This window comes from Enhydra lutris, unplaced genomic scaffold (genome assembly GCF_002288905.1).
Source record: "Enhydra lutris kenyoni isolate GAN:26980312 unplaced genomic scaffold, ASM228890v2 scaffoldscaffold1, whole genome shotgun sequence".
Taxonomy (NCBI): domain Eukaryota; kingdom Metazoa; phylum Chordata; class Mammalia; order Carnivora; family Mustelidae; genus Enhydra; species Enhydra lutris.
Window position 1 is genome coordinate 59,470,110 of NW_019154085.1, and position 12,660 is coordinate 59,482,769.

General features: G+C 35.4%; 1 protein-coding gene across 1 annotated transcript in view; it reads right to left on the reverse strand.

Moving 5' to 3' along the window:
• The window catches only part of LOC111141601 (fibroblast activation protein alpha), a 93,284-nt gene that overhangs the window by 56,034 nt on the left and 24,590 nt on the right, over positions 1–12,660 (reverse strand). The window contains exons 7-11 of the mRNA XM_022494274.1: positions 12,073–12,145; positions 11,276–11,396; positions 10,220–10,374; positions 8,098–8,201; positions 5,640–5,775 (exon numbers count right to left, since the gene is read on the reverse strand). Of these exons, the coding sequence (XP_022349982.1) occupies positions 5,640–5,775; positions 8,098–8,201; positions 10,220–10,374; positions 11,276–11,396; positions 12,073–12,145 (589 nt within the window). The remainder of the gene's footprint in view (positions 1–5,639; positions 5,776–8,097; positions 8,202–10,219; positions 10,375–11,275; positions 11,397–12,072; positions 12,146–12,660) is intronic.

A 12,660-nucleotide genomic window follows, 5' to 3' on the forward strand; every position in this document is an offset into this window, starting at 1 on the left:
AAAAAACAACAACAACAATAACAACAACAAAACAAAACGGAAAAGCCACATCATCTATACAGATGATCTTAAAGATTCTAGAAGTAGAGGTTTGCCATATAAAACCTCACCTAAGGTAGCTCATAAACCACAAGCAAATTTCACCTATATTTGAATCTTCCAAAACAATTGTGTTTTTCAAACATGACTCTATTCTCAGAACACATTCATTATAGAGCTCCTAAACAGTCAGATACGCCAGATGGATAGTATGGCAACCAACTTCCAATCCTCCTTCATATCCATATTGCCATTCTCCATCCCTCCCACCCTACCCCTTCTCTAGGCCATCACTTACAGAACCAAAACTTAGAAAAATGTCCTATACCTTGAATAGCTTTTGTGAATCTGGTATTTGCCCATGCAAAAATAAAACTGTCGAAGATGAGAGCTGTAACTTTATCCTCCTGTTAAACTCTCTCACAGCTTTCCATAACTCTTGGAATAAAAACCAAAAATGTTTGTCCAAACTGTAGACCCTAGCTGGTTTAGAATGGCCCTCCTGTCCTTTCTTGCCTCTCTCTCATTTCTTTTTAGAGTCCAAACATACTGGGTTTTCTGTTCTTCAGATACTCATTTCTTTCTCCAGGGCTGCTTCTCCTTTTTTCCATGTTCTCCCCTCTCATTGCTTCTATTCAGGCTCTAATGTTTAATATAAGGTCACTTCTCTGGGAAACTCCTTCTGACCCCCTGATTTAGATCTGGTTCCCTTGTTATACGTTACCACAGATCATGTTCTTTTTTTTTTTTTTTTTTTTAAAAAGCATTTGTCTTGATTTGTAATCTTTATGTATTTGAGTGATTGTTTTATTAATATTTCTACACCTTCCACTGTATCCTCAAAATAGTTATCATAAACCAGGGACCATGTCTAGTCTTGCTCACCATCACATCCCTAGAATCTACAACATAATGAACTTTTAATTGATGCTTGTTGAATGAATGAACACATGAAATGAAGAATGGGTGGATGGATGAATGAATGAATGGTTGGATGAGATTTATGCCCTCTTTTTTACAGGATCATTCTACCACTAATATCCTATAGGGCTTTGATAAGTCAATCTCTGGCTTCACAGCTTGCTTACCTGTAATATTATGAAGGACTGGACTAGAAAATGGTCATAATACTTCCAGTCCTACCACACTAGCTTTTGAAATTTGAGACTCAGCATGCTTTAAAAGCTTGCAATTACATAAATGTACAACCATGTGATAAGAGTTAATTGACCACCTGGATAATACATCTTCTGCTATTTTAACTGATTCATATTGATGTATATATGCTCCATATGCTTAATTAGGACCCTGAATTATTTTCTTCATTTACTAAAAATTATTCTGGTAGCTATAAGAATGCAGGTGGCTGGTAAGCCCTTTTGCAACTAGACACTAAATAATAACATTAAGTTATTCTATTTTTTAAGATATTCATCTTCTTATATTCTCTTTAATTCTAAGTAAGGTTGTACATGTCATACCATTATTCATAATAAAAGTTCTTTCTTTAATTAAATGGTCTTGTGTAAAATTTATATCACTGATTTTATAATTGCTATTCAATTAATAAAAGACCATTTTACTATAATAACATTAGAATACTTGTGAAGTATTTTAATTAAATTTTACTTACCTCTTCTAAAAGAAATTGCAATCTGTTTCTAATACAGTTAAAGGGAAATTCTAACACTGTTTGCAGTGGAAATTACTTTCCTTTTTGAGATATATTTAATTTATGTCTACATAGTCCTAAACATACAGATGAAAATTTTCAATTTAGTGAATCCCTTTATGGTGAATACCAAAAAATTCCTAGATAATTGTTTTTTAGAGAACTTTTTTGATATCCAAATCAATAAATAAATATAACCTTGGAGGCTTATTTATTTGCTTTTGTTTATTTACTTTTTTGTCTAGCGTAAGTTATGCTTTGATTATGGTGAATGACTTACATACTAGATCTTCCTCTTTAAATATCCTTGCATGTAATTTTCCTTACTTGCAATTATGATTAATTGAGAAATTCATAGCAGTTAATCTTCATTTCTCTAGAAAGTTAAATTAAATGAGCTAACTGAAACGAAACATTTAGCTCTATGCTTGGCACATGGTAACCAGTGAATAAATATCAGCTTTTGCTATTATCATAACTTATCAGTATTCTTTCCATATTTTTTCCTTTTTAAAAAATCTGAGTATAGTTGATATACAATGTTACATTAGTTTCAGGTGTACAACATAGTGATTCAACAAGTTTATACATTCATTATGCTATGTTCACCACAAGCGTAGCTACCATCTGTCCCCATACCTTGCTATTACAATTTCACTACGTTCCTTATGCTGTGCCTTTTACTCTTGTGACTTATTCATTCTATAACTGAAAGCTTGTATCTCCCACTCCCTTTCACCCATTTTGCCCAACTCCTACCAAATATTCTTGATCAGTGTTTCCTACTCATTTGACCTCTGGAAATGTTTTTGTTTTTAAATATGTACTAAAATCACAGTAAGGGGAGGGGTGCCTAAGTGGCTCAGTCAGTTAAGCATCTGCTTAACCCAGGGTCCTGGGATTGAGCCCCGAGTCGGGCTCCCTGCTCAGTAGGGAGCCTGTTTCTCCCTCTTCCTCTACCTGCTGCTCTCCCTGCTTGTGGATGCTCTCTCTCAAATAAATAAATAAAATCTTTTAAAAAAAATAATAAAATAAAATCACAGTAAGGGAAATGCTGTTTCTGATTAGACTATTAGTATATATAATTACTATCATGATATTCATCAGTTGGGCTTGAACATTTTGGTCATCTTCTGGCTCCGTAAATGAAAATACCACAATTATGATCATAAATAGACTTAGTACTAATATCACATATATGGATACACGAAATTTGTTAAAAAACTAGATTTCAAATTATTTTTAGTATACCTACTCATTTTCCTCTTCATATCATTAACAAACATGCTGATCCTCGTCAGAATTCTCAAAAAGATTTTAGGGATTTGTTACGTACACTGTCAGAACTTCTAATGCAGATTATCCAGGAAAGTTACATGAATGTGTATTTAGTATTACTTCCTAGTTAGTCATTTATTTTAAAAGGGTGCCTAGTAGCTATAAATGCCAATGATCTATATATAGAACTTAGCATATGTCTTGTTATGACTCAAAATATCTGAAAAGCAATTTTAAACATGTATTAATTATACTACTGATTACTATAATGATAATAAGCTCCACCAACACCCAAGAAGAGATGAGTGGAGGCACAGAAAACATATCCAGAGGAGCCAACTATACTGATGTGGAAATAAGTAAAGTTCATGGCACAGTTTTAGGGTAGGCAATTACTCTCAAACTCACCTGTGCTGTAGCCAGGGCTTGGAAAGTGTGATTATGCCAGAGCCAGGCTGGGATTAGAGTAATACCAAATCAAATGGGAAGAATATAAATTTAGGCATTCTTTTCTTTCTCCTGGAAATGACTAAGTGTTCATCAGTGCAATGGAGTAACATATCTGTTCTGAGAAGTTGCATTAGATCACATATTATGAGTTATCAAACATGAAGTTTACTCAGAATTTCCAATCCAAGATTTGATTCTGATTCTCTGCACATTTAGAAAGACCATAAACATAATTATGTTTCACTACACTATAGTGTTAAACCCTATATTAGCTACCAGCAGAAAGTGACCTTCCATTGGCCTCTATGAAAATGCCATTGGGTTATTGCTACTCAGTACTTTCCTAAATTTATTGTACATGAACCGTTTTCATCTCTATATTTATGCAAGCTGCATGAGGCATTAGGTCTTTACCTATGACAGTAGTCTGTATTTGGTTTTTCTGACTATTATATGCCCAGTAGCCAGGACACTGCTTGACATAGAGTGGGAGCATGATAAATGTTTGTTGAATCAAGAAATAAATCAACTGAACAAATTTTATATTAACTTACTTTCATTAATTCTCCCACAAAAATATGCCTGCCCTTACTCTTTACCTACGTCCATGTTGTGAATTTCATATATATGGTCTTCTACCTGGACATGTCTTCATTTACAGAATGTGTAAAAAAAAAAATTAGTCCTTGGAGTCACTTGGAGTGTTTTTGTAAAACAGATTCCTAGCTTTTATCTCAAACGTATTGTTTTGGAATCCTCTAGGCCTTGAGACCCTGATAGCTTTTATTTTTACCAAGCCCCCCAGTTGATGATTCTGCAATTTAGTGATTTCATTGAATCTACTTGATTCAGTGAACTCTTATGCCTATCAGTGAAATCTCTCTTTGCCTATAAAATCCTGGTACATGGGTGGGGTTGGCCTCCATACCAATCCACAGACACCCTATAACCAAGTGTCGATCATGGCTTTCAAGGGATGTTAATGGTCTTCCTTAACATTTTTGCCCCTATTTAGTCCTCTTGCTCATTGTTTTGAGGCTCTGTCCAAATGGACTCTTCTTTAGGTATATTCCTTCTGCCGATCCTTGAAGAATGGAGAAAAGTAAGGAGACTGATTCTGCCCCAGATTAGATTAAAGGAAGATTGCAGGGAAAGCAGAGAGGTCATTGTTGTCTAGTGGTTTAATGTGTGTAAGTCAGTGTAAAGGGCCACTCCATGGCATCAATCACACTAAACAAGTTCCAGTCACTTGAAAAATATTCCACTAATAGTTATGGAATAAATAAATAGATTTCCATGCCCTTTCCCAAATAATGTTTTAATTTGAAACATAATCTTCCAATTGTTTTGGAAGTTTAGTTTTGACATGCATAATTTTTTAACTTTAAATAACTGAGCAGAAGCACAAATGAATTCTGAATGTATATCTCTCTTCTACATGTAACTGACATTCACTTGATTAATACCGAATTCCTGACAGTGCCCTTAAATTCAATTTGGCCCCTTTAGCACAAGTTACTCATACACTGCCTAAACACTCTAATGAACTGTAATTTAATCATTTGCATTTTCAACTTATTAAAAGAACGCTGAAAATTATTTCAATTACAAATCCAAGAAATTACAATTCACAGAAATGATTCATAAGTAGTGATTCACTATTTTCTTTTTTTCTTATCATTTTTTTAATTTATTTTCAGCATAACAGTATTCATTGTTTTTGCACCACACCCAGTGCTCCATGCAGTCCGTGCCCTCTCTAATACCCACCACCATAGAACACATCTATTTCCCTAATAGGCCCATCTTATATTTTCATCCTCCTTATTTTGGGTTTTTTGACTGCCAATTTTATCTTCTCAAAAGGACAGATTCCTATCCTAACTCAGAACCACACGCCTTATTTCTCCAATGTTACATTGTTTCAGTTAGTGGTTTTCTCCATGCAGTATCAGTGCTAATGCTATCTAAGAAAACAACGGTTATCTTAGTTATTTAATTAAAACAGTGGACTCTGAATAAAGAGGGTTTTTTTTTGTTTGTTTCGTTTTGTTTGTTTGTTTATTTGTTTTTTTCCAAAGGATCAAGGGTTGAATGAGGCAATTCTGGCCTTATAATACAAAATATTAACTACAGATAAGTACACTCTCGTATACTTTCATCTTCAGAAATACACCTCTGTGGCTTTACTATAACCTACCTTTGGACAATCCCATGTCTGCCAGTCATCCCTGAAATCACATATAGACAGAACCGAAACGTTCTGGATTCTTTTTAGCCACTGCAAACATATCCGTTCATCAGTAACCCATGTGAGCCAACTGAAATAATAATCACTGCACAAAAGCAAAACAGAGAGTCACAACCATAAACCAGCATCACATCAAATAATTTAAGTTCTGTTTTCTAAAGGATGTGTTTTATTATAACAAAATATCTATTCCATAGATAAGGAGGGTAAAACTTTCCATTCTCTACAGAGAAGGCTTAACTGTGCTTGCTGAATTGTTTTTATGTTGTTTATTATTATTATTATTTTTAAAAGAGAGAGAGTGCAAGTGAGCCCAGGGCAGGTGTAGGGGCAGAGGGAGAGGGAGGGAGAGAATCGATGTGGGGCTCCTTATAGTTCATGACCTGAACCAAAATCGAGAGTCAGATGCTTAACCTACTGAACCACCCAGGTACCCCATACTTGCTGACTTTTAAAGAATATCTATAAGAGAGCTCATTCATCTAAATGGAATAATTTTATGCTTGAGTTTTTTCCTCATTTTGGATTTTTACATCTTAAGAAAAATTTTAAGGGGTGCCTGGGTGGCTTAGTGGGTTAAGACTCTGCCTTTGGCTCAGGTCATGATCCCAGGGTCCTGGAATCAAGCCCCACATCGGGCTCTCTGCTCGGCGGGGAGCCTGCTTCCTCCTCTCTCTCTCTGCCTGCCTCTCTGCCTACTTGTGATCTCTGTCTGCCAAGTAAATAAATAAAATCTTTTTTAAAAAAATTTGAGACATGAGGCCAAAGCTATTGGTCAATCTGGAGGGAAAAAGCATTAAACTGGTGATTTTTCACAGGTAAACTGAATTTTTCACTTTTTAACTCATTGAGAGAGAACCACATATGATACTTGCCCGTATTTCTCTCCAGGCAGGTTTGTTTTGGAAGCTGAGTTTTAACTGTGACCATGATCAGAAGTTGCAATTCAGGTTTATTGTAATAATCAGAGATGACGTATACTCAGTAGCTCAAATGATGTTGGGCGTGTGCTGGTGTCAGTGAATGGCACCAATTGCTCCTGGGCTTTGAGGATGAAGCCACCAATAGAGACCATCAATGTAAATAAACCACAGACTTTTGGACATTGATGTAAAAGAAATCCCAGAACTGGAAGGGTCTCTGGCTCAGATTCTAGTTTTACCTCCTACCGGTTATCCTATTTAAGGCTACTTACTTAACATATCTGTGCCTCTGTTTCTATATAAAATGGGAATAATAATATTACCAAATTTAAAGCTTGCTACAAAACTTATTGAGAGTGCTTAAGTTCTTGAGAATTCCACCTGCTCCATGGGGAGTGCTAAGAAAAGTTTAGCTCTTACTATTAAATTGTTAGTATTTTACAGATGCCCCAACAAAGCCTCTTGCCTCCTTCTACAGTACCCCTTGTATCATTCCATTTGCCTCCTAAGAAGAATGACACTTCAAAAGAAAAAAAAAAAAAAAGATGCATTTAATCAAGTTTTCATCAACTAGATTGGGGTTGGGGGAGTAATGGATCATCCCCCCAAAAATAAATAAATAAAGCCATTTAAAATTATCTGCAAGTGGATTCACCCCGGTAGGACCCAGAAAAGGCCTCTGTTGAGGTTCTTTTCCCTGTTAGGGATCAATTGCTCGGTCCTGGCTAGACTCTCCTTCATGGGGCAGCAGGAGAGAAGCCAAGCCGTGGCCTGCTAGGGTTTGGGAAGTGGTAAGGAGGCCCATCAGGCAGGGTGTAGGGGACCTCTTATGTTTATCTACTTCAACTAGAATGACCGCAGAAGATTCATGGAGGGCTGGGTCGTGGCTATAACCAGGGATAATCAGCCGATACCTACATAAGGCACCATGCAGGGGAAGTGAGACCGCTTCAAGTCCCCTGTCTACCTATAGTTAACCCCAAACAGATAACTGGACAACCAGATAATTACAGACAGACTGCATCCTAGTAAAAGAAAAGAAAAAAAAAAGCTAATACTGGAGAGGGTTGGCCTATCTTCTCTTGTTTGTCATGCATATGTGGTCAAGCACAATCTGTAAACCCTGTGTTGAAGAGAGTAGACCAGAGTTCAGAGAAGCCATGCTGAGAACACACAGGAATTTTACTATTTGTCTACTGATTCCAAGTTTACATTCACACATCTGAGGGAAGTGTCACTCAGATTGATCACCATGATCATCTTTATATGTGTGAAAGAGGCTAATATTATAAAATTGATTTAATAGATGTATTTTTGATTTTTTAATTTGGTCATGTACTTGGGTTTGCATGCCAATTTTATTTATTTATTTTTGCGTAGAGTATACACATCATAAATTCACTAGAAAGGAAGTATAAATCCCAATTATGAAATTTCAGTGTTAAACTTCAGTGTAAGGTGGGAAGCAGCTGAGTTTACGATACCTTGATGCTATCATTGCTGGAACTGGCACTTCTCTGGGACCTACGTGCTCAGGATAAGTGGCATCGATAATAAATAACCGAACAACAGGATTTTTAGCTCCAGCCTGCCAAAAAATTGGAAATATACAAGCTCATAAAATCCTAATGAGCACCAACATATTAAAGACACTTTAGGAATTTAAGCATATTTTTATAAGTTAATGATATTATGTATACTACTCTTGAAAATATTCTAATTATAACACGACCAGGAATCTCACTTCAATTTTACTTGCAGGGCCATTACAAATATTGAGTCAACCAGAGTGAAAAACACATATTTTAAGTGATTAATGAGGAAGCTTCGATTCATAGGGAAAAAAATATTTTGGGTATGAAAATACAGTTCTATAATTGATATTCTCTTTTCTGAATTTCAAAACAGATATTTCCTATTATTATATTAGGATAAGTATAATAATCATTTCTCCATGTGCTAGAGGGAGCATAGAGGAAAGAAGAGTGTAAAGAATAAAAAATGAAAGATACTTTTTGCCTTGCACCCTATCATTTGGTCTAGGACAATCATCACTCAATCTGGTTACATTACTACTGCTATCATCCCCCCCAAATTAGGGAAATGTCACCTCCAAATAAAGTGCCCATGGAATTTGCACTTTTCTTGTTTTGTACTTTCTGTGCTATTATACACCCTAAATTTACATGACAGTGTAGTTCACACCCAGACAGCTTCTTAGAGTTCCTGTTATTTTAACACAGAAAAAGAGAGTATAATTGTTAAACAATTTAAGTCCACAAAGTTTAGGTTCACAGCCTTAAATGACTCCATGCTGGTTGGATTTATCTAAAGAATTGTCCAGGCCCTCCTCTGACCTGTCCAGGCCCTTCTCTGAACTGTTTCCTGATGAGGTTTCATTGGGACTTTTAACTTCTTTCAAGTTGTCTCACTTCTCAGTCTAACGTCAGATGTTTCAACGACTTCAGTTTTCAAGGAAACATGAAAATTTGGGTCCCAGCTTCTCTACTAGTGTCAGTCAGGCCTCAGTTCCAGGTTCCTACATGTCTTCCTGTTCCCTTCCACCCTTCCAAAGATCCAAGCTCATCTCGGGCCCCAAGTACCACACCTCTCGCTTCCCAATGTCTCCAGCATTCTCACTTTATAACCAGCTATTGAGAGGTCTTTTACCTAAACATACATCTTCTATCCACTGCCTTTTCTCAGATGACTTTTAACATAAATTTTAGACCATCTGCTATTTCTGTTTCTTTTACTGCAACCACTTTGACTAGCATTGAAAACCACTTGGCGTATGCACACCCGCCCATCTTTGTCACATATAGGACCCACTGGATCCATCCTCTCTCTGGCAACTAAAGAACAAAACTCTGGCAACTAAAGAACAAAGCACTATTTTCTAAAATCACTTCCACTCCCTGTGAGAGAGGAGGATTTATGATTTGATCCCTTTCAGATTTATTGTCAAAATCAGATCAGGGTATGGTGCTTCTCCCCCGTGACCTTGCTGTTTTCTCACTACAGACACGGGAGACTTCTCTTCAGACATGGGACTGAGTGAAAAGTGTGTACACTGAGATTTCTAGAATTATTATACAAGAAACCTCGGGTTCACTCCATGTCTAATTTCCTCAAGGAAGAATGTAGGCTTACAAACTTAACCTACCTTATATGTCCAGAAAAGATCATAACTCATGCCCACTTCTACCTGACAGGAATATCAAGTTCACCACTTGTATTTTCCATTCTAGTTTGCATTTCCATGAGAATTCAAGAAGGAATTGCAAAACAGAACTTTACCCTGAATTTGGAGCATGAAATAAGAAAAATTAAAATTAAGTTAAGCTTGTTTTTCCTCCATAATCTAGACCATATGTTTTTCAAAGATTCTGCGATGGATTTTGCAAAGACTCCTTCATCCAGCACAACCAGATGTCCAAAGCAACAGATGTCCACATAAATAATAGAGCACAGTACAATGTTTGCCTTACAATGCACAAGGATAAGAAGCTCTCCAAACTTGTTGATCCCACCTCTATTCATGGTATTGGTTGCTCATTTTGACACCGGAGAAATGGAAGCATCTGCTAAAAGTACTCAACATACCTTTGGGTATGGAATATTTATTGTTCTAGGATATTGTTCATCACCATAATAGGAATAGGCAATAACTGGTATCTCTGTATCATTAAATTCTGCATATGCCAAAAATTTTCCATTAGGAGACCACCAGAGAGCATATTTTGTAGCAAGCATTTCCTCTGAAAAATAAATACAAGCATGTTAATTACAGCTATAACTTACTCTTAAGATCATTGTAAATGCTCCAAAGTATATTGTATTAGCCATTTACTGACTGAAATAATTTATTTAATGTGGATGTTACATATGCTAAAATTTGGTTATTAAAAAGGACAATCTGAGTTTAAAGAAATAGTTTAACCTTCTATTTCGTATCAAATATCAACCAGTCTTCTTAGGAATTGATATTAAATCAGAAATATAATTATTTAAGGAAAGTAATTAAACATTTCAACAATAAATAATTTTTCCTTTGGGGGCAGCTTCTAGTTTTTATAGTCACCTAAAGTAGCACAAACAAGGGGAACAGTAATTATACTACAAAGTGACATAAATGTTGGAAGTTGACTTTTCTCCTAGGAATATTTTAAAAAACAACAACAGTTTGGTTATATATTTTTTAATAAAGGCAAGGACTACGAGACCTTTTAACATCCAGGTAAGTCCTGGATCCTACGTGACCTGGAAAGAGGATGAAAAAAATTCACGAAAGCATCAAAAACTAGGAATATTTCCCTGCAAAATTACATAGACTGCTGTTTCATTTTGGAAGAAGGCTTATTTCTCAAGAAAAAAGAAACCTGAGGCAATGTGTTAACATAGTATCTAAGGACCATATACTTCTTGAAATATAAATTATTACTACCACTTTATAATATTTATGAAAATTAACTCTTCCAGGCAGATTATTAGATTTTGCTTTTTCAGAACAGGCACACCCTGTTCCTAACTTGGTAATCATTTCAGAAATGATTCCATTCATCTCAGTAACATACTACTCATCTCCATTTTACTAAATATATGCAATTATTTTCAATTAAAAGCCTAAAATAACAACACTAGAAAAAGAATACAGCTTACCTTCATACACCCAGTCTGGGATTCCATTGAATATTTTATTTTCTTTTCCATTATATGTTACTTGAAAAGGTGGGTCTTCTGGTCTTTGCTTCAAATAGATATTGTTTTGATAGACGTATACCTAGAAGTGGTAGTAAGTTAGTTAATAAGGAGAATTCCTTAAGAAATACAATGAAGTCTGTAAATTTGTATTAACTATTTACTTAATACCTGCAAAATGAGTGGTAATCCAGATGCAAAAAAGACTCACAACTAAAGTATTGCCTTAATAGGTCAGAAAACTAACCAACTCACATTAACATCAATTATGATCTTTAAAGTCTGTATCAAATAAAGCATTAAGTCTACTATTGTATTTGTTGTTTTATTACCCAAATAAGCAATTGTGTATATTAACAGAAAGTCAAATAAATCTTTGAATATTAATAGCTAGCCAGATCTAATCTTTATTTAGAGTCCTTAAATAAGAGCTTGGACAAAATTTCATGTTGTCTGAAGCTAGTCTGGGAAACTTGTGAAAACCATATTTTTCCTCAGCTTTCTGGCACAACGCATTCTGGCTGAGTATGAGGATAAAGTTTTTGACTGCGATATTTAAAGAAGTCTATCCATGAGCTTGAGATTTTGCGGAATTCTCAGATGAGTTTCAATTTATCAAAACTCTTCCCATTTTTAACCACTAAAATAGTCATGAAATTTTTTTTTTCCTTTCAGGCAGGGAAATTTAACAAAGGCCAAAATCAAATGGCTCCTCTTTTATTTAAATGATTAAACACTTCTATAATTTAAACACTTACTAATTTACTCCCAACAGGCGACCAGCATAAATACTGAATTGGACGAGGAAGCTCATTTCTTCTTATAAACGCTCTAGAAGGAAAAAAAAAAAAAAAAAAAGAAAGAAAAAATAATAATAAATCTTGCTGTTCAATAAAAAAATTTTGTAAACAGAAAAAAAAATATAATAACAATGAAGGATCATCCTCTGTTTCTTCAAACCTAACAGAAAGACTGTGGTAACAGTCTTGTTAGTATTAGACACATTGAGTACTAGTTGGGGTTCTTTACTAGTTACTTAAGTCACCTAACTTCTCTGGGTCTCAGTTTTCTGACCTTTATAGTGAAGTGAATTAAAGATTTATTAAAGATTTATAGGCTGTGAAAGCGGGACTGTCTCTAGACATTATCTGATGGAACCCCTTTGTTTTATAAAAAAGGAACATGAGGTTAGAGAGATATGACTTTTTAAAATCACATGTCTGGTTCTCAGCAGACCTCTACCTAAACTCAAGTCTCTTAACCCTCAGGATGGTAAAATTTGTACACATCAGGCTGAGATGGTCGATGAAGTGCCTTCCAGCTCTCAAATGCTATAATTGTGCTGA